The sequence below is a fragment of the Mustela erminea genome, chromosome 2, assembly GCF_009829155.1.
Source record: "Mustela erminea isolate mMusErm1 chromosome 2, mMusErm1.Pri, whole genome shotgun sequence".
Classification (NCBI taxonomy): domain Eukaryota; kingdom Metazoa; phylum Chordata; class Mammalia; order Carnivora; family Mustelidae; genus Mustela; species Mustela erminea.
Window position 1 is genome coordinate 37,618,922 of NC_045615.1, and position 25,909 is coordinate 37,644,830.

General features: G+C 40.4%; 2 protein-coding genes across 7 annotated transcripts in view; one reads left to right on the forward strand and one right to left on the reverse strand.

Moving 5' to 3' along the window:
• C2H4orf45 (chromosome 2 C4orf45 homolog) overlaps nt 1-10,293 on the forward strand; it is a 95,927-nt gene extending 85,634 nt beyond the window's left edge. The window contains exon 5 of the mRNA XM_032332671.1: nt 10,056-10,293. Coding sequence (XP_032188562.1) covers nt 10,056-10,103 — 48 coding nt within the window. The 3' untranslated portion in view covers nt 10,104-10,293. The remainder of the gene's footprint in view (nt 1-10,055) is intronic.
• FNIP2 (folliculin interacting protein 2) overlaps nt 2,301-25,909 on the reverse strand; it is a 132,951-nt gene continuing 109,342 nt past the window's right edge. For all 6 annotated transcript variants that reach the window (XM_032332664.1, XM_032332661.1, XM_032332663.1 and 3 more), the window contains 3 exons: nt 12,528-12,728; nt 8,027-8,142; nt 2,301-6,058 (listed from right to left, as the gene is read on the reverse strand). In XM_032332664.1, the coding sequence (XP_032188555.1) occupies nt 5,980-6,058; nt 8,027-8,142; nt 12,528-12,728 (396 nt within the window). In that variant the 3' untranslated portion in view covers nt 2,301-5,979. The remainder of the gene's footprint in view (nt 6,059-8,026; nt 8,143-12,527; nt 12,729-25,909) is intronic.

The following is a 25,909-nucleotide window of genomic DNA, read 5'->3' on the forward strand; positions in this document are numbered from 1 at the left end:
GCTGAGAAATTCTTCCAGTGTGTCCCACAGCTAGTAGGCGGCCGATCTGCGACCTTCACCCTGTCCAAAGACACCACCTGTGCCTGGCGCACAAGCCTTGCTAACTGATGGGAGTCTACCAGAACGGAGCCTTAAGAACAGGACGTAGACCTTGGAGGGGAGAAGGGTTGCTGGTCGGACACAGGGGTCTGCAGGAGAGAGGCCTGTAACTCGATGGTTTTGGCAGATAATATATGGTCCCGGCCTGACCCTGCTGTGGCTCTTGGCTGTGTGACTCTCCCGGGCTTTCCCTCCCTCCTGTGGGGCAGGGGATGATTGCTCTTTTCACTTGTTCTTGGGGGGAAGCACAGTGTTTAGCAGGACTCTAAAGTCACTTTCCTGACGGGTTAGCTCTGAAGCCTCTGTGGCTATCAATGCCCAGCAGGAGTCCGTCCTCAAGTAGCAAACACTCTGGAGACACAGCATTTTTGTCAATCACTTCCCTGAACCTTCATCTCGCTGAAAACCAGGTCCTGATAAAACCTAACATGGCCAGGGGTGGGGGTGGGGGAATGCCTGGGGGCTCAGTAGGTTAAGTGTCTGCCTTCAGTTCAGGTCTTGATCTCCGGGTCCTGGGATGGAACCCCTTGTTGGGCTCCCTGCTCAGCTGGGAGTCTGCTGCTTCCTGTCCCTCTGCTACTCCCCCTGCTTGTGCTCTCTCCTTTCTCTGTCAAACAAAATCTTTAGGAAAAAAAAAAAAAAAAACCCTAACATGGGGCCCATTTTGAGCAACCTCCTTTCCCACTCCCACCGGAGGTGCCCCTCTGTCTTCCAACCTGGTTTTGAGTTCCTCTGTAGCTGCCACAGGCACTGATGTTATTATAGCTGCTTTGTCTGTAACCCTACACCCCCCCCACCCCCTCAGCTACCAGGAAGACCCCACTTGGACTGCTTTTTCCACCTCTGTCCTGTGCATTTCAACCAGTGCCTAGCATCTAAATATTTGTTGAATGCTAAGGGAGCGGATAAGGATTAAAGGAGGTGATGTATCAATCAAGGTTAAAAAATTAAAAAAATATATTAATCACATCTAAAAAATATCCTCATAGCAACTTCCACATTCATGTTCGATCCGAATATCTGGGTACCATGCCCTGACCAAGTTGACATGTAAACCGAAATATCACGGTACCTATCTCATTCAAGTGTGAGTTTAATCCTCATGTATGAAGCTCCTAACAAAACTGTCCCTGCCCCACAGAACCAAAAAGCAATGTGGTGTGTGTGTGTGTGTGTGTTTAAGTTCTTTATTAATGCAATACTTTTAAAGTTGCTTGAGGGAATATGGAAAACACTTTTGAAATTTTCATTTAATCCAAAAGGAGTTGGAAATACCGAAGGTTACTTCTTCCTATAGTCTTTGAGATGACATAATTCAGTATGGCATTATATATGTTTCAAAAGTTCTACTTAAAAGCATTTTTTTTCCTGAGACTATATATATATGGATGATCTCATCCTTTACATAGCAAATATTATATAATGTCCTTTACTTTCCTAAAATAAAATTCATAAGTAATATAACCTCCTTACACACATAATTTATAATAAATCAACATAATGCCCTAGATGTACTATTTTAAAAATAACATTAAAATATATTTTAATAAGGAGACATTGAAACACTAGCTTAGAATAGAAAATATAATGAAGCAGGCAGAGGCTTGCATCTATATGTAGTCTCCACGAATGCTACAAGCAAAGATGGATATACAAATGACTCAAATTCATTAATACAGTAGCTATTGTTAATGTCGTTTTCCAAGTTTATGTTAATTCTTGTAAAAACCCTGAATCTTATTACAAAGTAAAACCTTCCCTCAATTTATACAACGGTGGCATTCCTGGAAAATTCAGCATATATCAAAATCATGTGAAAAACACATTTGGCTTTTATGTAAAGCAGAATTAAATTCTTAGCTTAGATAATTATATACAGCTTTTTCACCCACATGAATGCCCAGCAGAACATTTAAAAGTCATGCAGGAGGGGGGACAATTCCTCACTCTGTGGGGGTGTCCATACATTCCAAGACATTTCTCTTACCATCCTCAGCCCCCATCCTCTATGTGCCAGTGACTCTTACCCACCCTTATGCTAACCAAGAATGTCCCTACACTTCCAAGACAACCCTGCTGAAAATCACTGACATATATAACTACTCATTTCAGCATGAATTAATGGAAATGAGACCTCTTAAGTTTTTAAGAGCTAAGATTAAATGAAACAAGTCACATGCAGTACTGAGAAGATCTTCAAGATAAATTCAAAAGGTTTATTGCACCAAATGCCACAGAAAAATGGATCAAAATAATACAAGAACAAATTTTAAGAAAAAATTTCTATACATTGACATTGATATTTACCTGATCAAAAATATAAAGTCCTATCAATTTGTCTTCTGGAGCGTCAATAATAACAAATCCCAGAATTTTCTCTTTTTAAACACCACTTAAATTTAAACATATTGCAATCTTGCTCCGAAGATATATGGTCACCAAAATTTTGACATTTAAAAATTAACACTCAGAGGGGGCTGCTTGATTTAGGTAAATATTATATTAAAATATCCCTTCCCCCACAGCACAATAAAAAACAAATGGTTCACATTTACCAAGAGAAGCTAAAGAATTTTCAATTTAATGGTGAAAGTATGCATCAACAAAATACTTTCAAAAGTACATATTAGTGGGAAAATCCAGACATTTAAAAGAATTTTAGGGTCACTTTATATTCTTTATTTTTATGTACAACCAACTCTAATGAATAACCTAAAAAGCTACAGACTAAATTTTTTATAAAATCTCAGGACCTAATTATAAGAGCCTAAACAACAGTTTAGTATCACTTAGCAAGCGGGGACTTTCCTCCCTCCAAAAAAGTTACTTTTGAAAAATATGGTAAGTTTAAAAAGTTGTGATGTGTAAACGGCAGTTCCATGGGATGTGAAAAGATTATAGTTACTTTTATTAAAAAACAGCACACTTCAGAAAAATGGATTGAAGCCTGTACAAAAAGCTATTTAACACTGATAAAAATAAAATACTTTGGAATTATGCACAAGTATGGAAGCTACATTTTAAATTTTCATTGTCATGTTTAAACATACACAATTATCTTTACATTCATATCACTCGTCAATCTATTAAAAATAAAACTGCAACATGCTAGAAAGAGGTCCATCACAGTAACATTTACACACTTCTGCTCTGTCATGCCTCACTAGCTTGCTTAAAAAAGCAAGATGCTACAAAAGTTACACTCAACAGGTAAGACTTAAAAGTTGAAGAAACCCTAAAGGTGGAATCCTGTCAACTGAGGTAGTTTTCTCTTTTTGTTTTGTTTTGTTTTGTTTTCATTTTAATTTTCTTCTTGAGGTGGGCATTGGGAGAAGGCGGGATCCCTTTCTTGCCTCTTGGGCTACGACAGAATGAAGCCACCGGGTGGTGTGTGTGGGTGTATTTGAACGCAATTCCATGAGATTTTTTTTTTCTTTTCCACTTTCAGGAAGAGGTTGAATTTTAAGACAAAATTTGAGTGTTATTTAAAGGAGGATTATAAAAGAGCAGCAACATTCCTGGTCTGTTTTTGTAGGCAAAGATGTGAGGATTAGGTTCTGACTAGAATCCTGAGTGTCACTGAGACAACCCCCACATGTGACCCACCTGTAGTTTTCCAATAGATGTTTTCCAAGAGAGAGTTTCAGAACAGTAGATTAAGAGGCAAATTAAATTTTCTCAGGCTTTGAGAGGACTGGGCTAAATTTTTATGTGTGGAGTTTAGAATTAGCCATTTAAACCCAATTTCCCCCTACATGGGTCTAATTTTTAACATGCCACTATGCATACACATTTTGAATGAAACTAGTTTTGTTTCTAGTTATTTTCTATGAATCCCTGGAAAATGGTGAATGAGGGAAAGTGCTCAAAACATGTAAACAAGGAAAGGGGAAAGAGAGATGAGGGGAATGGTCTACACCGGTACAGATGGGAATGCTGTAACATCAGCTATCATAATTTATTCACACATAACGAGAAACAAATGATGAGTGAGCCGAGCCAGAGGTGAGGTTCATTCTCTGTGTACCACACCAGCAAGCAGTGATGTCACGGAGCTGGAGACTTAAAAACACCAAACTCAGATGTTAGAGGAAATAAGATAAACATAAAAAGGACGGAAAACTTCAATCCTGTAAAAGAAAGACGTAAAATAAAAAGCCAAGATCTTAAGAGCCTTAATGCACCCACCTACAGTTCACATCATAAAAAGAGAGAGAGAGAGAGAGAGAGAGAGAGAGAAGGGAAGGCAGCAGTTCTGACCTATTCCTAAAGAATTATTACACCTATTTTTCTCCATTGGTACTGCTGCTATACTCTTTCAAACAATTAACTTGCATTTGTAAAAGAATAGACATTTATGGAACTTGGGTGTTCAGAATCCGAATTTTATCAAATAAAAAATCTGAAGTCATTCTAACCCCTAAAAGGGAAGTTACTTCATAATCTTAGGTACAAAAGGGTACACGAGAAGGACCGGAATTAATTTCTACGACAGTGAAAGGAAATCAGAGCCTGGTTATAATCAATTGTACTCAAGATCTGTGAGGGGCTAACAATGTTCTGATGTGTGAGATTAGCGCCGGTCTTTTCACAATCCAGTTTTGAAAAGTCTTTTCCCTTACCCTGGACATCAGTACGTGGTCTGACATGGCCAGGGTTCATGGCCAGTAAACCAAGTAAAGTTTCTTTCACATTAAGGTTTCTGAAAAAGTGAACCATGCTAATAAACAATCTATCATTTCGGCAAATTTTATCACGGGTGAGTTAATTTCTGGAGAGGTGTTTTGCAAAGGACTTACGGGTTAGAAGGCACAGAGATGATAATGTAACAACAGATCATTTATGGATTGTTGGTAGATGTACAAACCAATTTCTTTCATTAGCCGTCCTGAACTGTTGCAGGTTCACTTCCTGCTAGGCCCGCTGTGCCTCTGAAAGTACAAACAGTCGTTTGTATTAACTATTGTGGAAGAAAGTGGCTTCGGCTGGAAGAATTTAGCAAGAGAAACACTCTTGAGCTTATAGAAATAACTTTGGTAAATGGCCTCTCTTAAAAAGGCTGCTGAAAGCTCTAAAGTATGAGGATAAAACATATGGTATCAGACTGTGCACTCTGCTGCTCTGAACTACATCTTGATAAGATTAAGATGCTACATTGGTTCCTGGGTTTATTGCACCAACAGTCCGTCTCTAACCTACCTGTGGCTGCATCTGCAACAAGGTAAACTCCAAGATGTGGAAAGAGTGGGTCCCTAGAGCACCCTCTGCCCAACAGTCGATCCTCTTTCCTGTTTTCTGCCAGGCAGTAATGCCTACAGCCACCGGAGCGGAAGATGGCACAATGCGGCTTGCTTGCTTTCACCTTCTGTAAGAAGCAAACTCTGCCCTGGAATCCCTTGCTCTGACTGTCTTCTTAGGACAGCAAATGAAGCTTCCATTTGCTTCATTTGCAAAATGAAGTTCTCCATTTTGGAGAGCTCATGCTTAAACTCTGAAATGTTGTCCTACTGGAATGGTATGTCCACTGGTTCCCTTGTCATTCTGCCCAAACACACAAGGTGATCTGTACCAGCAGCTTAGTGTTTACTGTAGTGTTTGTTTCCTCCTACCAAAAAGGTCACTCTCTCTGTTGATTCGTGGGTAACAAAAGGCCAAACAGTATTCACGAAAAACACAAATGATATAATGTCAAGTAAACCTAAGTCATCCAACGAAGCATCCGCTTGAAAGCAAGAAAACAAAACAAAACAAAGCGGTGGAATGACTGTTTCTGTTTGCTCTTCTCATGCTTTTGACGTCACAGAGAGCTTACTCCTTTCACCTTCGGTTGAGAATCTGATTTTTTTTTTCTTCCAAGGAAGAACTGTCCTGAGCTTTAGCTTATAAGAGTATTTGCGCAACGTAAGGAGAATGAGTACTGGCAATAGCAGTCAACAGAGGCAGGTCATTGGATTCAATCCTGAATAGTGAAAAAAGAAAAGAATATTAAAATAGCATGATTTTACAGCAAAGTATTACTGCTAGGTACCAAGCTTGCCAGATCCTTGCTTAAAACTATGACAAAGAGGTGGAAAGATGCTGAAACTATTCTTTTAACACAATCTCCCAGTGACCACTGCCTGACGATGCAGAGAAGGATGCAGGTGTGCAGTGTGTGTGTGTGTGTGTGTGTGTGTGTTGGGGGGGTACACAAAGCTGCTCTTCCCACAGCTGGAGTCACCCAGATGAAGCCCAGAGCATTTCTATATTCCTGGACAACGTCACTGCATTGTACTCTAATGTCTCCTCCAGTATCTCCTCGTTCTCCCAGTCAGCACTCTGGAACACGGACTGAAATTCTGCACCTAGGCTAGACTCAGGCTTAGGAAAATGATGAAAATGGGAGTTTTTTCTATAAACTTGGGAATTTGTTCAACAGGTTAGACAATTTAGATCCTCACTAAGCATCTGAGCTACAAGATTCTGAGAGCAAAGTGACACTAACAGATAGTCAAGAGAATCATAACATCAAAGGGATGCAGCTTGGGCTACCTCTCTTACAGCAGAGGCGGATACAGTGTGGTCACTGGCTCAACGCTGCCAAATGTCCTGAAAAAAATGAGGACTGCCTCAGTCCGTGAAATATGTCCTATTTTTTCCCCCTTGAATTCCAAAAATGAAAAATCAAAAATAAAATTTAAAAAGGTAGCTGGCATTACTTCATGGAACTTTCGATGCTTTCTCCAGTAAGCTGCCTACAGATCTCCTTTCAGGGTAGATAAAGAAGTTCTTTAGTACCTTTTGTGCTGCTGGTTCTGCCTAGGAGAGGAAGGGGCAAAAGCGAGGCTGGGTGTGACCCTCACTAATAATGTACCAAGAGGACCGAGAGACCACGAAGGTATATAAATCCTTAGGATCCTTCTAACAGTGTTGACGGACACCTGCCAGTCAGGGGCAATGGAAAACTGGTGAGGCAGGACTCAAGGCTGAGGCTGGTAGAGATGTGAGCAACAACTAACAACAACAGCAACAAATACACATTGCAAGTTAACTGCAAAAGCAAATGCCTCAAAAGGGAAAAACATTTTTTTGAATAAAGTATGGGAAAAAAAAAAGTATGACAGGAAATGCCAAGAGCCAAACAATACAGTAAGTCATATCCTGGGTGTGAAATATGAAAAGTCTGACAAGAATGCAAAGGCCCGAGTCTTGAAATAATATTTTGATTAGCAGGCTTGATAAAGAATTTCAAGGTTGACACTATGTACACAATGTTTTCTTGCCCCAAATTAGGGGAGTCATCATCACAGGGAAGGGGGTCAATTCCCCATGGGCACAATGTCTTTTTGTTAGTTCTCTGTTGAAACATTAAGCAGAGAGTAACAAGTCAGAATTTCTTCTCTGAGAGAAGGTATGGCCAAACCGCGACCCTCTGGAAGGCGACCTACACTGTCAATCACATCAGCACGTCTCCCTTCCCAAGGGGATTCTAATGAAGGAGGGGAAAGTACAGTCACCCTGTGGACATGCAGGTGGCCCCTGAGGGTCCAGAAGGCCTGCCTTGCCTCCTCCAGGGAGCAAAATATAAACCCAAGCTCTGCTGCATGTCTGACGGGTTGCGCCTTTGACATCTTACCTAAATGACTAGAAATGGGCAAGCAAAAAGGGATTAAATTTTTCACTTTCAAGCATAAAATAATCCAGAGAGGAGACTAACATAAACTACCATTCGCTTAGCACTCTGCATTTGTTTGCAAGTATGAAACCCCAGTATCAGAGATATGAAGAAGGAAAGCAGCAGAGGCACAAATCTCATGAACCCCACACATTTCAATGGGGCACCAGGACCACGGGTTCTAGGTGAGACAGGCTAAGTGGGTCAGTCAGTGGGTGCAGTGCTAGGGTCAGTCCTATCACGGGGGAAACAGTGGCACTTCACAGCACTCACCCCAGTACGACACCTAATTCTTTCACATGGACTCGTGTGTGTCCACGAAGATATTCAGACAGCATCTTACTTTTCAGGTACATCTCCTGTAGTCTATCTTCAAGATGCATGATGCACTGCGAAGCCAATAACATTCACAATGAGGGCTGGGATTCAAGTCTCTGCCAACGTTCTAAGAGCTGGAATGCTCTTAATTCATTTCTAAGGACACAGCTATAATCGCATTCCTTCCCAGTACACTTGAAAATTATAAACCACATCAAACCACTGGTAGGTAGAAAAGGTTTTTTATAAAACAAAAGCTTACTTTTTCTAATGACAAGATTTTCATACATATCTGCTAGTCTTTTTAAAAAAGCATTTTTAACAGGGTAGCTCAGTTGGTTAAGCCTCTGCCTTTGGCTCAGGTCATGATCTCAGGTCCCGGATCTAGCCCCGCATCAGATTCCCCACTCAGCAGGGAGCCTGCTTCTCCCTCTCCCTCTGTGTGCTGCTCCCCTTGCTTGTGCCCTTTCTCTCTCTGTCAAATGAATAATAAAAAAATCTTTAAAAAAAGCACTTTTAACACAGCTGAAATCATTCTGTAAGTGCAATTATCTCCTACTTTTTAAAAACCTTGTAATAATCCTTTCCCCATGTTATTAATAAATCTTTATCAATGTAATTTTTATCGTTAAATAATTTTTGAGAATGTGAATTACCATTATTTATGTATCCACATGACAATCTGAGATTTTGCTACTATAAATAACTTTTTAAAGAATATCTTTGTTGTTTTCCTATAGCTCACATTATTTTGGCAAAATGCATCCTCAACAGTAGAGTAAATGGAACAAGGTTACCTTAAATCTTCTTTTTCTCTCAAGAGTATATTTTAACTAGGTCTTTAATAACAATAAAGAAAAGGCAATTATTCTCAGGACATCTCTACCCTTGGAATTATGTCCAACTTCATTTTTTAGAGAATAGCAACCATCTGTGTCTTTCACCAGAGGCAAATGCTTTTGCATTTGGCAGGCAGAGCCATCCAAGCATCTTCAGTAAGACACCTGATGGCTTTGGCAAGGGTAATTCCATCATACATAATTTTCTTCTAGACCATTATGCCTGTTATTTTCAAGGTAAAAAGATTAACAGATGCATTTGAAAATGTTGATCTTGACCATCTGGGCTGATCAGTGACATGAAAAAAGTATCTATTCAAGAGGCAATCTTTTCAGTTTTTCATTGGCTTAAAATCTTAAATGCATTGTGTTGAGTGGATGAAAAAACTGGTAAGTGACTAAGAGTAATAATCAAAACAAGCAGGATTTTACCAATTTTCATGAAAATGTTCCTCCAAGTAAACAGAGTTAAGTGGTAAAAGGATCTCCTGTTCAGTTTCAGTTCCTTATGAAGTAAATACAAGGTTTTTAATAAGGTGTTATAAAATATTAAAAAGAACTTTCACATTACATGGCATCCTTTGTTTAAATGGTTAATTTATGGTGATTTCATCATCCCCATCTTGTTGTAATGTGGAAATAAAGAGAACACTGGTCTATATAGAACTTGAAATCAAATCATTCAGAGTTTTTCTTATAAAAGGTTTGATTATCAAATTGAACTGCTTTGTGTTCTACCTTTCCCTTCCTGGCATTTTATTCCTGAGATGGATTTCTTCAATTTTTAACTTCAGAAATTTTAAATAGCCACTTTCTCCTTTTGAAAATACTAAAAGTTCTAATAGTCATTTAGTCATGTTTCATTCAAGTGATTTTTTAAGGAGAATTTCAAACCGCAGACGAAATTTTCTTTGACCTCGGTTTTGTCAGGTTAAATAAGTCATTCACAGTATTAAGTGGCCAAACACACTTCTGCCCAAACGAAGTAAAAAGGATTAGCTATAGCAATTTACTGCCTAGATAACTAAGATGTCAAATGTAGCTATGTTATAAGACTTATGTATCACAGAATAAAATATGAAAGTTTGGCAAATTTTATAACAGTAAAAAAGTATTAAATCTAATATATCTGTCTTTCCTTACAGAAAAAGAGAGTTCAGCCTCTACATCAGCGTGATGCAGCTTGCTACTAGGAAGAAAAAGTGCCTGCAAATATAGAACAAAAGTAAGGTCGTCATAACCCATAAGTGCTTCTCACATTACCCCTTTGGGACAGAGGTCCTTCAAGAATATGCTTCAGTCTAAACCCCAAATAAATAAAAGATTTTGGTGAAAAGCTGTTGTCAGTCTTTACAGCCAGTAAAATTATTTCATGAAACTAACTATTAGCAATCACTCTAATAGTAGCTGTTTCCTGAGAACTCATGACATGTAATGCATTCCAAGTGCTTTACCTGAATCATCTAATTTCATTTTCATAACCACCTGAGATAAGCTACATCATCTCCTCAGCTTTCTAGATGTAGAAACGGAGACTTTGAGAAGTCACACAGAAAGTAGTGGAGCTTGGATTTCACCCTAGACTACTGGACTCTAAAGGCCACACACAGGCCACTGCTGTGTACACTGGCTGTTAGAGTGTCTCGTTCCAATACCCGCAAGGTCTGCGACACTCAGACACCCCTGATCCTTCTGTGACCCTGTGGGACCTGAGGCCACGCTGAACCCGCGTGGGCTTCGCCCCGGTTTAGCCTCTGGAGCGATGTCCCTCAGCGGAACAGACTTTTAAAAGTCCTGATTTTGTGCGCCGTTGCTCCGCCGCTTGCCGGGAGCCGGCCCCTCCCCCCGGGGTCTATCTTCCCGTCGCTTTGGATTCACTTCTCCGCCGGTCCTATCTTTCAGAAAGTGGTTGTTTTTCTGTTTCCAGAATTGCTGTTCTTCTTCTCTTCGATCTGCTGATGGATTTTCAGGTGTTTGCAATCTTTAGATAAGCTATCTAGCTGATCTCCGGCTAGCTGAAGCAGTCTCAGCCTGCTACTTCTCCGCCATCTTGACTCCTCCTCTCTTGTTAGAGTGTCTCATATTGGCAGAGTGCTTTGCCAGTTTTTTAAAAAGCAGTATCTCAGACTTAATTTTCAAAGGATTCTCATGACATGCTTGTCGAAAGGGTACTATCTTCGTTTTACAAGTGAGAAAGCTGAGGTTCAGAGATGCTCAGGACCACCCACCATCACACAACTCACTGATGGCAAAGCCTATACTTCAACCCAGTTGCACTGAGGTGGTCTCCCTATCGTGACACACTTCCACAACTTAGATGACAACTACACAGTATCTCAAAGCACCTTCTTGAAGGCCACAGAAGTCTTGACTTTCTGAGGAATGTGGGGAAATTACCTCAGGAAAATTACCACTCCATTTGCAATTAGTGTAGGTAATTAATATTCTGCTTCCTCCTTTGTTATTAAATAGCTCTGTATCTGTTGTGGAGGCCAGAAGGGAGGTAATGGATACCCTGGTCTGGGGGTATACTGCAGAGGGCAACTGAGTGCAGGAGGGAATGAGTGGAGAAGGTGGGCACTCTCTCACCTAGCGCAAATCCCTGAAGTCGGACAGCTCACTTAGCTTCTCCTAGCTATCTGCCCTTGAGTCTCTCTTCCACTTTTGAGACCTCTCTCCCACCCTCTCAAAATATATTTTTCTCAATCTCTCTGCACACATACACACGCGCACACACACACACACACACACACACACACATACGCATACACACACACACACATATTATATTGAAAAGTATCTGTTTTATATATTCATTCCAATGCCGGGGGTGGGGGGAGAGAGGTTAATCATTTCCTAGGAGTTTACAGGTTCTATTTGCTGTGTTTAATATAATGTGATGAAGTCAAATTGAAACCCGATTTGAGGGGCGTCTGGGTGGCTCAGTTGGTTGAGCGTCTGCCTTCAGCTCGGGTCACGATCCTGGAGTCCCGGGATCGAGTCCCAAATCAGGCTCCCAGCTCCACAGGGAGTCTGTTTCTCCCTCTGACCTTCTCCCCTCTCATGCGCACTCTCTCTCACAAATAAATAAATAAAATCTTAATAAATAAATAAATAAATAAAACTCGATTTGAAAAGGAGCAACTGATACCATCTTCTATGGGTATAATACTTCAAAACTGTCTTTATACAAATGATATTCCATTTTTCCATTTTATCTTTAACAATATTATAGGAACAGTCCCTAAACAAAAGGAACTAGAATCCCTTTAGAAACTCACTTGCTTTATGTCAGTCCGATAAAGGAGAACTAATGAGTTCTCCAAAGGAAGATTTTAAATTTCCTTTTATGTCTGATCCCCTCCCCCAAACCTTTTTTGTTTCACCATATACCTTATTCAAAAAGATTTCCATGTCACTGCGTGTTGTTTCGTGGAGGAGCTATTGTTACTGAAATCTATCCCATCGGCCGGTGTTCTGTTGCATGTTCTATTTTTAGTTATGCTAATGTCCAATCATACTAAAAACAAAACATGTGGGTCTGTGATTTTATAATCAAAGTACTAGTAGAAGTGCTATAACGATCTTTCTTTGGTGATATGAGAACAGATACTTACAAAATCAGCAGGGAGGTGAAGCTTGTAGAGCTGTAAAATGGAGTGAAGCAAACTGGACACCTGACTCGAGACCAAGACATCCTGGCCCAGTTTCATGCTGTCCGTCACCTTCCTCTGACTTGTGGCTACCTGGACACTCCACTTGTCCGTGTCTGCAATAATACAGACTGCTTCGGCAATCGGCTCATCGAGCACTGGATGCTGGAAACAAACACAGGGGGTCAACTCTCCACAGCACTGCCAAGTGGCACTCAGAATGTCCAGAATGTTTCTGTAATTTAATATTAGCCTAACCCTTCATAAGCTGCCAGCAGGAGCTACAGAAATTGAGAGTGTTATAGGGACTAAAATAGGAGTGTCATCAAATTGTCATCTGAAATTCCTGCGATAAAAATTGCATTTAACTGGTATTTTTTTCCTTCCACCCAGGAAGTACACTATAAATGTTGTTAATGTTCACAGAAAAGTGAAAAGATACATGCCCTCCCTACATTCCTGGATAGTAAAATTCCTTTTGAAAGACTGCACTCTCTTTTTAAAATGGAGAAAATTAGAATAAGCTGTAGGATTCTATTGCCATTTCTCCAAAACAAGCTTAGTCTGAGCAACTTAATATTCCCTTAAAGTTATAGCTTTAATCATTGAGCACTATTTACTTAGTGACCATGTGTGTCACACATAAATCAACTCTAAACAACCAACTAAAATCAGATGGGGGACTAATTTATCTAGAGGAGTCCAAAAGGTCAAACAATGGCTACTGAGGAGTAATTTAAAATACAAAATTCTTAGTAACTCCGTAGTTACAGATAGTGCAGGTTGAGTACCAGTGAATTGTGACATAGGGCAAACAGGGTAAACACTGATGGGATCAAGGAAAAGGCCTTAAAAAACCAATCAACAAACAAATATTAATGTCCTCAAACTGATCAAAGTGTAACTGCTTTATCACCAGCACCTGGAATAAGGGCACTGTGGCTCACTGGGGAGGTCACGGATGGAGGATTCTCCAAACATGAGTTACTTTAGAAGGCTGCAGATCCAGATATTGATAACACAAAGGGACAGAGACCTTGGCTCAATTATTTGAGAAGGAGAAACTTAATGGGTACAAGAAATGTTAAAAAAAAAATTGAACGTGAAAAATGAGAATGAGTCATTTTTAAATCACTGGATCAAAGAGAAAAGACTCAAGACAAAGGGGTCAAGGGTTGAGACAAACTGTGGGGAATCTGTGAGCCTGTTCCTTGAAGGAGAGACCTGAATCTTTTCTGCCTGAATTCTTAGCTCCTAGCACAGGGCCTGGCATTTGAAAAATGTTACTAAATTAAAATGAGACAGGTTAAGTACGAGCAAATGACAGCGATGATGAGCACCCTGCATTCCCTAACACAGCATGGTATTGCTGACTTCTATGTTTTCAGGTTCTAGAACAGAGAAGAACCAGCCAAACATTTACAGAAGAGTACCTTAAAAGAAATACCTGAAGCATGAGACTCAGTCTCAGACTACTACGGATCTAACACAGAACTCCCTGAATATATCCACGGGGCAAACCCAATGTCTCCATCTAACCATGTCATTTAGTAGCTACTTACTTGTTTACTGAAGAATAAACACTCTTTTTTCTTTAAATAGCGATTTTATTTATTTATTTGACAGACAGGGAGAGTGAGCACAAGCAGCAGGAGCAGCAGACAGAGTAAGAGGAGAAAAGAAGGCTTGATCCCAGGACCCTGGAATCATGACCAGGGCTGAAGGCAGATGCTTAACAGACTGAGCCACCCAGGCGCCCCAAGAACAAACACTTTCTAAAAGAAGATGGAAGTAAAGGAAAATGTAAATTAGTCAAGGCAAAAAAAGATATAAAAATATCATGAGCAACTACTTTAGTTATAATTTAAGGGGTGAGCTACTGGTAGTCCATCCCTGACCTGGTCTAAACTTCTATGAGGTCAGAGAGTTGAAGCTTAATTAAGTTCCAATGATTCTGAAGATTTCTAACATATATCTTTACAAAGAAAATGCAAACCCCACTAAAAAGATTTGGCTTATGATTTGGTCTATTGGTCGGTCTACAAGCTTTTACAATTTAAAGAACTCTAAGATCCAGAAGACCATGTTTGAATTCATCAGAGAAACACACACCCATACACACCCTATGCCCTGGTATTCAATTTAAAATTCCTCTTTGGAAAGGCTCTACTTTTAAGGCACATGCAGAACTACAATATACAAAAAATTTGCATGTAGGCTTCTTTTTAATCCTGGCTTTTTCTTATTAGCTGTATCTTAATTACAGAAGTAATTAACAGTGGGATCTGTAAGGGTGATTTTTTAAGTTCACAATTTTATCAAGTTCACGTGTACACTAGGATCCACATAAACATATACACGGAGCAGCAGTAGTAACCCACATGGAACAGTACCTTTGAGAAATTAAGTACTTTAAGAAATGCTCTAAAACCTAAGACTGAATGATTCAAACACCTATTAAAAGCCTGATCTGCTATCCTTAGGGCTTGGAGTTTGGGTGCAGAAACTAAAAAAAAGGGCAGGAGAGGCAGGGCGGCATCCTGGTGGAGTCTTTGGCCTCCTGTGGATCTTAAGAAAATCAAGATAGAATATGGATAGCTACCAGCTGGGCAGTAATTTTATTTAGTAAGATTCCTCTTCTTAATGTTAAAAAACCCTAGGGGCGCCTGGGTGACTCAGACTTGGGTGTCTGTCTCTGATTCAGGTCATGGGGATCAAGCCCCGCATCAGGCTCAGCAGGAAGCCTGTTTCTCCCTTTTCCTCCCCCTGCCTCCCCCCCCCCCCCCCCCCCCCCCCCCCCCCCCCCCCCCGCTTGTGTTCTCTCTCTGTCAAATAAACAAATCTTTAAAAACAAGCGAACAAAGCTTAAGGGGTGGGGGGCACTTTGTTAGTTTGACTAAATGTTAGAAAACCAAAAAGGCCCCATCATATATTTACCCCTTTAACAGTTCTCTTCCCAACAATTAGTGTCTGAGATTAAACAGGACCTCTGATGTTTGAGTTTGGAATGAAAATCTGAAGGAAATATTAAAACAGTCACTTCCCTTAAAATGCTTGTTTGGTTGAAAGCTTTACCGACTTTAGGGACACTGTTATTTATCAATTTTCCTTTTCTCTCTCAAACTGAAGAGAATTAATTTCAAGGTAAGTTTCTTGTACACAGAGTTCATTAAATTCTCTTATCAGAATGAGTCTGCAGAGGCACCTGGGTGGCTCAGTCAGTTAAGCGGCTGCCTTTGGCTCAGGTCATGATCCCAGCACCCTGGGATCAAGTCCGAAGTCAGGCCCCCTGCCCTACAGGGAGTCTGCTTCTCCCTCTGTCCTTCCTCCCACTGTCCTCTTAATGTCTCACAAATAATAAGTAAAATCTTAAATCTTAAAATTTTTTAAATCTTAAAATAATAAGTAAGAACATAAAAAAGAATGAGTCTGCAGTACGTTTCTACATTCTCCATAATCTGAGACTTCCAAAAGTGCTGCCCTGTTCTCGCCCTTACAAGTGCCCACACCCTGGTGAGCGCACACCCACGACCCAGGTGGCAAGGCAGAGCTGCCAGCCCTTCTGCCCCTGCTGGCCCTCCTACCACCGCTTCCACATGACTGCTAGCAGCCTCCATGTCCATGCCTCCCTCAGAGATGTGATCAGACAACTGAGAAACTTCTAACAGAGACTGGAGGATGAGGGAAACCTGGAGATCAATAGAGAGCTGTAGGCGATTGTCAGGGTGGAAAGCCAATCTCTGTCAGAGGAATGAAGTCTCGGCCATAAGCCAATTATCTTTTTTGCCTTGCTCTGCTCTAGGGGAGTTAGAAACAGTCATTTCTTGAGTTCCACTCTGTCAATATCTCATTTATCCAATCTACTTTCCTGTACAGATTTCTCAAGATAAAGTGACAAATGAAAGGCTTTGTATTAGAGGTCTTTAAAGGTTTCTCAAATATCTTTTGGCTATTGTATTTTGTTGAATCATCAGATTAGGTCTGGTTTAATTCACAGCCACTAGGAATTTATGGGTCTGTTTACCAGGAGTTCTAGATGTCCAGGACATTCCAATTTCAGGGTTCTGGATCAGAGCTCTGAGTACACAAAATAGACTACCTTGGCTTACATAAACAAGACTTCTGCCTAACCTGCTAATTCAAAAACCTACTCTAGCACTTATCACCCAAACACCCAAGTTCTAACTTTTCTTTTTTTCTTTTTTAAAAAAGATTTTATTTTATTTATTTTTGCAAGAGAGAAGGGGAGGGTACACAAGCTGCAGGGAGGGGCAGAGGGAGAAGCAAACTCCCCTCCCCCTCCCTGAGCAGGGAGCCCAATGTGGGACTTGATCCCAGGACCCTGGGATCATGACCTGAGCTGAAAGCAGATGCTTAACCCACTGAGACACTCAGGTGTCCAATTCAAACTTTTTCTTTTCCATACTTAAAGCTCTTTACAGTGTGGGCCACATTCACCTATACGTATTTACTTCCAGGACTCTCTAAGAATCCCCTTCTCCAGCCTGGGAGGGCTCCTGCCTCTTAGCTCAGGCTGTGCCTGGAATATTTTCCCTGCTTCCTTCTAAATTTTTCAATCTTTTGGGGTCACCTGGGTGACTCAGTTGGTTAAGCGTCTGCCTTCGGCTCAGGTTATGGTCCCAAGGTCCTGGGATCAAGCCCCATATCAGGCTCCCTGCTCAGCAGGGGATCTCCTTCTCCCTCTGCCCCCCACCCCACTCTCACGCTCTCTCTCACTCTCTCCCTCAAATAAATAAAATCTTAAAAAAAAATGTTGCTGAAGCAGAGAGGGGCGAGATGGGGTGTCTGAGTGACGGACAATGGAGAGGGGATAGCGAGAGAGGGAACAGAAGCAGGGGGAATGGAAGAGGGAGAAGCAGGCTCCCCATTAAGCAGGGAGCCTGATGAGGGGCTGGATCCCAGGACCTTGGGACCATAACCCGAGCTGAAGGCAGACGCTTAAAGAGCAGGCCACCCAGGGTCCCCCAAATCTACATTCTTAAAAAAAAAAAATGTTTATTTATTTGAGAGAGCGCATGAGGGGAAAGAGGGAGAAGCAGGCTCCCTGACCCAACACGGGACTTTATCCCAGGACCTGGGGATCATGACCTGAGTTGAAGGCAGACACTTGACTGACTGAGCTACCCAGGCGCTCCTACAATCTGCATTTTGACATTTAATCACACTGTCTTAACTTGTTCTTGATTTCACATCTGTCTTGTATACTCAGTGATTATATAAGTAACTCAAGGAAAAAAAATCACATTTACTTTTTCTTCTGTAGCCTCTGAAATGAACATAACAAAATGCTAGGCATGTGCTAAGTATCTAACATGTGCTGGCTCTGTTGAATAATTCTCTATGCAGATTTCTTTATTTTTGGATTCAGACTAGTTCCTATTAAGTCATCTGCACAATTATTAATTTACTTCTTTTCCATGTACCATGTTTAAATGACTAACATTTCATGTAATCACCTATTTTTAACTTAAGGGCAGGAAAATACCATTATCACATATATGCTTCCTATAATTAGTTATTAATTCATCATGCCATTTTTCCTGTGGGGCGGCCAGGAACACAGCACTGCTCTACAGACAGAAACACTGAGGACAAAAAAATGTAAGAGCTTATTAAGTATCTTGGTATGTCAGAAATAGAAACTAGTAACTCATGCAAGCATTTCCAACTTTTAGCTCAGTGAGTCTGCCAAGCCCTCTACTTTGAAATCCTAGGACCTTGTCAGGGTGGAAATCCCTCAGGAGACAAGACTGCAAACAGTGTGAATGACAGTCTCAACTTAATGTCAAAATAGGAGAAAATACAGTTGCCTCTATTAAGATTTTGTTAAGAAACTTCCCCATCTTTACACTGTCGGCACTGTGCAATACATACTCTGAGCTGACACTTTATCAGTCCTCAGAGATGTCCAGCTCACATGTGTGTTGCAGACCGCAGGAGAGTGGACAGACTTCTGTCCTCATAACCAGCTCCAAAATGTGCACACTGGTTATATCGAGGTGGGTCTGATTACCAGGGACAAGCCACTGAGCAGCCTCTTTCAAACATACAGGGGCAGGTGATTTATGATTCAGGAGATTGGAAGCATCTCCCTGTATCTTTTATTTTTCTCTGAAATATTCTGAATAAAACATAAGACTCCTTGGCATCATTTTGAGTGTCAATTTCTTATTCTATATAAGATAATTCTGGTACATTCTGTAACTTTATTAAACTGAACTTGAATAAGAGGATACCACATGACAGAATGTCTTTCAAAAAGATTCTCCACCATTCTGTTACAGCACCATGACTTAGTAATATTGGCTTTCGCACAGCTTCAAGTGAGGCCTTTCAGGAGTCCTATGAAGACACCGGGATGACTAATGCAGTGAGATTCACCTTCTCGGTACCTGCTCTTGGATAAACGTCCTCAGAGCCCCCTTTTTATTCTTCTACCTCATTAGAAGTGAAGGCCCACCTGCTTCACCATATCCTCCACCGCCCTGGAGCTGAAGACCTAAGCAACATAACACAGTTCTGGGCCAGCCCACCCCACCTCTGGATGGATGAGAGCCACATATAAGGACTGCAGCCACATGTGGACTGCTGACCAGTTTTGTTTGGTTTTAGTAAAACCAACCAAACAAACAAACAAAACACCAAAAACAAAAAAAAACCCTTCATTCATTCAGAGAAATTCAGAGAAACCATTCATTCAGAGAAAAGGAGCCTGGTTATCACTCACCATTCTTAAACACTTCTTCTCATCTATAAAATCATGCAGAATACTGTCTTTTGCTAACTGCTCAGCATCTAGACTTTCCTAACCTCACTTTTACCAAGAAACAGTACAGAGAGAAACTCCTGTGCTGGTGAGGTCAGTTCCACCCGCGGGCTAAGAAGATGCTCATCAACGATCAGCTGGAAGTATCTTGGATTTCCTGAGAGAGTCAAGTGGTTCCCTGCACCCTCCCTGGCCCCACATGCTCACCCCTACTGACCTCCTGGTACAGACACCACTTCCAGGAAGTCCCTCCATGCCTGTCCTGTGCCTCCCACTACAGGAGACTCTACTGTACTGTTTTTACTGCTTATTGACTTTGTACTTCCCATAACAGATTTCAATCTCCTTGAGGACAGGTGCCATATCTTCTCTTGGGCTCCTTACAAGTTTTCTTTGTCTTTGATGTTCTCTATCGCATAAGACTGGATTTGTTTGTATTTACACTTACTTGGGAGTCAGCGTGCTTATTTCAACTGAAAAACTCAGTCTTTCCTCAAATATTGTTTTTCCTTGCCTTCTCTGTTCTCACTTTCTGAATATGCTATAAATTTTCTTGTCCTAGCCTTTGTGTCACAAATTCTAATTCTCTCCAGCGGTAGAGAATTGCTCTACTCTTCAACCTACCCTTGTGGGATTAAATTCTAATGGCTATAATTGTCACTTTTAGAAGTTCTTTTTAGTCCTTTTACAAATCTAAATATGACTTATCATATCATCCCATCTCTTTATTAAAGTTCCAATTCCTTCTTTTTTATGACCGGAACCATTTTAAACAGAGTGACTTCATGGTTATTTCAGATTGTTCTGGGAGCGCTAATTGTCCAGCTTGTATTTGCTTACTCTTCCTCATCACGATATCTTCAGACATGGTTTGTAATCTCTGAACATGAGCCCATCTTATTGTGGCTATTTGTTTTATGTACTCTGTGTGTCACTTGGAAACAGGCTCAATGGCAGTCACTAAATATTTTAAAGTGGAGAAGAGGAAAAGCATCTCATAAGGAAAAGTGTCTTATAAGCTGGTGGTTATGAAAGCGTCCAGTGTGCTTCCTTCCGCCAGAGTCCTAGAGGTTTCAATGCTTCTGAATTTTACATTTATTTCTTGGGCAGGGATTCCCAAGTCACTTGGGTAGAATAAATCTGGACCTCCAACCTACTCATAGAATGGGTCTGAGGCTTTGATTTCTCATGGGTGACTTTACTTTCTCCCACCCAAGTTTCCAACTTGTTTCTTTGCTGCCTCACTGTTCATGGCTGGTTTTCCAATCCCCTTTTTATGGAAGAATAACTGTTTGAAGCTCCAGACTTTACAAAAAGGGCTCAGTTCCCGGTCCCAAGCTTCATATGCATATGAGACCACATCTTTCATCCTGAGTAGATCTTAGAAACTCAGCACCCAATTCCTAGGGACCTGTATCCAGACTGAAACCCCAGAAGGCCAGGGTTGTTCTGGCTTTGATTTTGATTTGTTTCTGCCACAAAAGGATTTCCACTTTTCTTCATGCACAGGTATTAGAAAAAATTGGTGTGGGATGGTACTACTTTACCCATCATGTCTATAGTTTTAGAGAGGAGGTGCACCATTAGCAGCAGCACGACATGGTGCTGGAACTTTCCCACCTCAGACCTTGACCATGGCTGTAAACACAGCACCTAGCACACAGTATTTTCTGATAGGAAGTAAATTTCCAAGGCATGACTGTCCTTCTCTTCCCCAAAACCCATGTCCAGGCTCCCTGCCTCATTTTTGGCCAAACAAGTCAGCCAGACCACCTGACATGCCACCAACAGAGATTTCTAGTTTATATCAAACAGACTGTTAACATATGAAAATGCCAGAAGAGAAAAATTATATGATCTTATGATAACTCTGTAAGCATTTCTCCACCAGAATTTATTTTCTCTTGGAAACAGATTCAATGCCAGTTGCTGAAGGCTTAAGGGTTGTAATGAGGCGGAGAAGAAGAGAAAAAAATCTATCATTGTGGACCACAGACATTGCTGAGGGATCCCAAGAGGTATACCAAGGTGAGGGCTCTGGGAAGCCCAAAGACATCATGAAGACACAGGGATCTAGCAGAGGGAAGATTAAAGATTAAAGGCTTTGCATAGATTTAGCAGAGGGAAGGAGGAGAGGGTCTCGTGAGGTGATCTAGGAGGGGCTACAAAGGAAACATATGACCTTCCGTGGGTTTGTGCCTGTGGCTGTCATTACCAGGCTGACACCCAAGTTCAGCCTACAACCTTGTAGATACAGTGTGCAACCTTGGGCACAACTTTATTTTCAGGCCTGTCACTTGCTGAGAAAAGAAACAATTTAAAGTCCAGAAAAGGAGCTCAAGGTCAAAAAGAGTCATCAGACTAAAGCTATGTGATGATGCTATGTGAGGACTCCAAAATAAAATGCAGAAGGTTGATAGCTTTTTTACAAAGAATGGCATAGATGTCCAAATACTTTGCACTAGTGAACACATTTAAGAAAAAATGAAAATTAGCTATGTGTCTAACATTTACAAAATGCAAGAGCACTGAAGCCTGAGTGACCTATAATAAGCTTTTTACTCTCCTTTACATAAAGAAAATGAACACAGAGCCCAAGGAATCATGTCTAAACACACTACTCTTCCCTTCTACTTTTAAAAGACTAGCTGCCATTTCTCCTTTCTTTAGAAAAAACACATAAACCAATCATCACAGTTTTAGCCACAAACACGTATTCCTAAATACAGGTCTGTAGGATAGTCAGTTATAATAGTCAGTTAACATCACTGAGCATGTTGTAGGTGCACACAGTGAGAAGCTGGGAATATAAAAGAAAGGAAGTCTTCCTTCTCTGCTCCAGAGGCCTGCAGCCCTAGTGCTAGAAAAACACCGGAAACAGAACAAAGATGTGGTAAAATGTGCTAAGGAGCCTGCGGGTGTAAAGTTCTGCTTGGGGGCAACTCCAGCCAAGGAGTTTATATTTTACCATCTCAAAAGAATAGGAAACCATTAGAGCAAAAAGAGTAAATGATCATATTCAGGGGTTAGCAGGGTTAGCAAGAGCCCTCTGTGGCACAGAACAAGATGACTAGAAGAGGAAAAACTGGACGCAAGAATTCTAGTTGGGAAGCTTAAGGGGAACTTAAATAAGATTGTATTGTAGTCACTGGAAGAAGGAGAATCAATAAGATTTCGGATTAGAGCTGGCAATACCCAGAGATCAGTATTTCTTTTCAAAAACTTTTTAAAAAATCACAATTCACAATAAGAAATCCATTTAACCATCACAACCCCATGTACGTGCTTATACATGTGTGAACATGTGTGTCCACAAACACACACATGCATATATACACACAGATTTTTATGAAACAGTAAGACCGTGCTATAGACCCAAGGCACTGCCATTCTCATTTTCCATTATAGGAAAATGAAAGCGACAAGAGGTGTTCTCAGATAGCTGATCTGTCCTACATGGATGCTTCCTTTGCAACACTATTGATTTTAAGGTTGTTGTTGACTTGAAGCACCTTGATGCTGTCTGCATTACTTAAGTAATGATTTATCATTTGATGCAACTTGCTGTTCTTTTGTAGTCTCCCTGGTTGATTACATTGCATGGCTTAATTAGGTATTCATGACCATATATCACAGCCAAGCTTTTAGCAAAGCTCCTTATCTGTGCGACTGATTTCTGCATGGTATTTCTGGAGTCAATCTGTCGCTACTCTTAAAATTAAATGAAAGAGGCTGCAATATCCAACTGTTAACTTTGCTTTATAGATTATTCTGTAAAATGCCTGCAGCCCTGGAACACAGTTTTTTTAAAAGAGCATTACAATGTGATGTTGATTTTGGGCTTGATGACCCTACCCTGCAGTTAGCCACTTGGCCTGCTCTTTGTGATTTCACAAGCAAGGAGAAATGGATGCTTTTTAGCCTGGAATGAATGTGTATATGGGTTCTGTTCCACGATTTCCAGCAAAAGAGTTTCCTGGGAAACTCAATTACCAAGCACTTGCACATATATTATTTTAATAGCTAACATTAGTAATGTGCCAGGCACTGTGCTGAACACGTGATATGCATGACCTCTGAGTCTTCAAACCAGACCTGTATGTACTGTTCATTTTATAGAATCTGAAACTGATGTTTGGAAGACTAAAGAAACCTGCCAAGGCCACGAAAGCCACTAAAGGGTGAGCCATGATTCAATCAAGTTTGTCTGTCTTTAGAAGCCAAACTCTTAACCAGTGCATTATAATCTCATCTGCTCCTCTAAATATATTCTTTTGAGGCTTAGTGATACCAATTGATTTACTTGACTACCAGCAAATGAGTGGTAACAGTAAGGCTTAAACCCAAGCCATTAATGCTGAATCAGTGCTCCTCCCTGACTAATCCATAACTTAATACCCCTAACACTGCCCTGAGCAGGAGTATTCATACCAGACAAGCACACAGGAGGAAAAAAGAAGAGAGAAAAAGTTACTTGAGGGTCACAGGTATAGTGGGAAGCGGACTCTCTCACTCTTTCTCTCCCAGTTTAACATTTAAAGTCAAAAGGAAAACAGAGAAAGAATGCACAGTTAGATACGACAGGGGTAAAACAGTGAAACTAAATATTACTTTAGCCTAATTTAAGGCAGCTGTATAATCTACATGCTAGGAGACAGAGAAACAGTTCAAATGACAGAAAGGAGGGTATATGGATTAAACAAGAACACATGTTTAAATATTTAAAGCCCATCACAATATTGACATAGAAAAGCCGATAATGAAAATGGAAATAAAGTTAATATATCTTTCCTTTAATGAGACCAGAATAAGGAAATGCCTAAAAAGAATTTCTTAGTGTCAGAAGCTCTAGAATGCAATCCCTCAATGAGAGAAGAGATTCCATGAATTTGTCCACCATGGTTATAAAAGTGCATATTTACATAAGACAGATTCTACAATCTACTCATGCACAGATCTAGAAAATAAATCATTAAGTCAACTGTTTTTAAACAGTTAATAAAAATCCTTCACTAAAAACGATTATGAATATCAAAGCCCAATGAAGTCTTGCATGAACACTAAAAATTATTAACATCCAAAAAATAGATTTCTGAAAGCAAGTTAAGTAAAGCAATTTATCCCAACCTCTTCTTCTTCAACAAGTTATTATTTCAGCTCTGTGGTCATGTATTTTTGTTCTTGGATCTTTGCTTCTTTCTCTGGGAACATACTCAAGAATTTAAATAATTACTAGACTTTATAGAGCACTAATTCAATAAAATGTTTTTTTAAAAAAAAACAATTTATTTTTCAACAAATATTTGTAAATGGCAGCTGAAAGTAAGGTTATTTTTATTTAAACACTGCCACGGACCAGAGTCCCAATCTGAGAGGCAGTTTAAATGGAACACTACTCTTCAAAAGCAAAATTCATTATGATAAATGTGCCAAGTGAAATTAGAAATCTACTAATGCTAATTGGATACATTCTGAATGTATTAAATTTCCAAAGATATTTTTATGAACCCTTTGCAATTTCCTATTAACACCCATGCATGGCTGCACTTTGGATGTACCCACAATTTGACACAATATAGGTTATTACGCTTAATAACTTTCGATCTCTCAGGGTGATTGCATAGTCTAAAGAAATGAGAAAAGCCTACAGTGTGAAAACACTACTTCTGAAAGGAAGGGAAAATGATATATGAAAAATCTTTAAGAGTACTAATAGAGGAAACATGGATTTGGTTTTTTTTTTTTTTTTTTCAAATATAAGAATTATAGAGCTCAATGGTCACCATTAAAACCTAATATACAAAAAATTGGTAACTGTCAGCCTATGGAAACTATAAAAAAAAGTCATAAATGGTTTTACAAAGAAGTTCAAGGAGGGTTATCAATCAATTAATGACATTTCCATAGAGGTAAGTGAGCAAGTCCGGAGCATTTGGGCAACACCCCCCTCCCCCAACTGGTAAGATCAATGGCACTGAGACAAACTGCCCCAGTTCACACTGGGTCTCCTGGCGCGTCTGTCAGAAGCAGAGCACAGGGCTTCATGGAGGAAGGGTCCCGCAAGTAAGAACACCAATGTTCTTCTTTTTTCTTTTTTAAGATTTTATTTATTTATTTAAGAGAAAGTGCGAGCACAAGTGGGTGTGAGGTGGTGGGAGGGGAGGAGGTGGAAGCAGACCCCCTGTTCAGCGTGGAGCCCAAAGCAGGGCAGGGCTCAATCCCAGGACCCTGAGATCACGACCTGAGTTGAAAGCAAGAGTGGGACACAACCAACAGAATCACCCAGGTGCTCTACAACACCAATGTTCTTACAAGTCAAACTGACACAGAACAGAAAGAAAATACCCACAGGTTTTGGATATCTGGATATAAACACAGAGATTGCTGACAGAAAGGGAAAGGAAGGCCTCTACTTCCCTGCCTTAATGCTACCAAATGCTACAAAATATATTCGAGTCTCTAACATCACTGAGACTTCCCTGGTTTAAAAGAACCTCCACAGCTTCCACACAATGAGGACACTGTTCTTATTCTAATGTCACTGACCTAGGGACCTCTG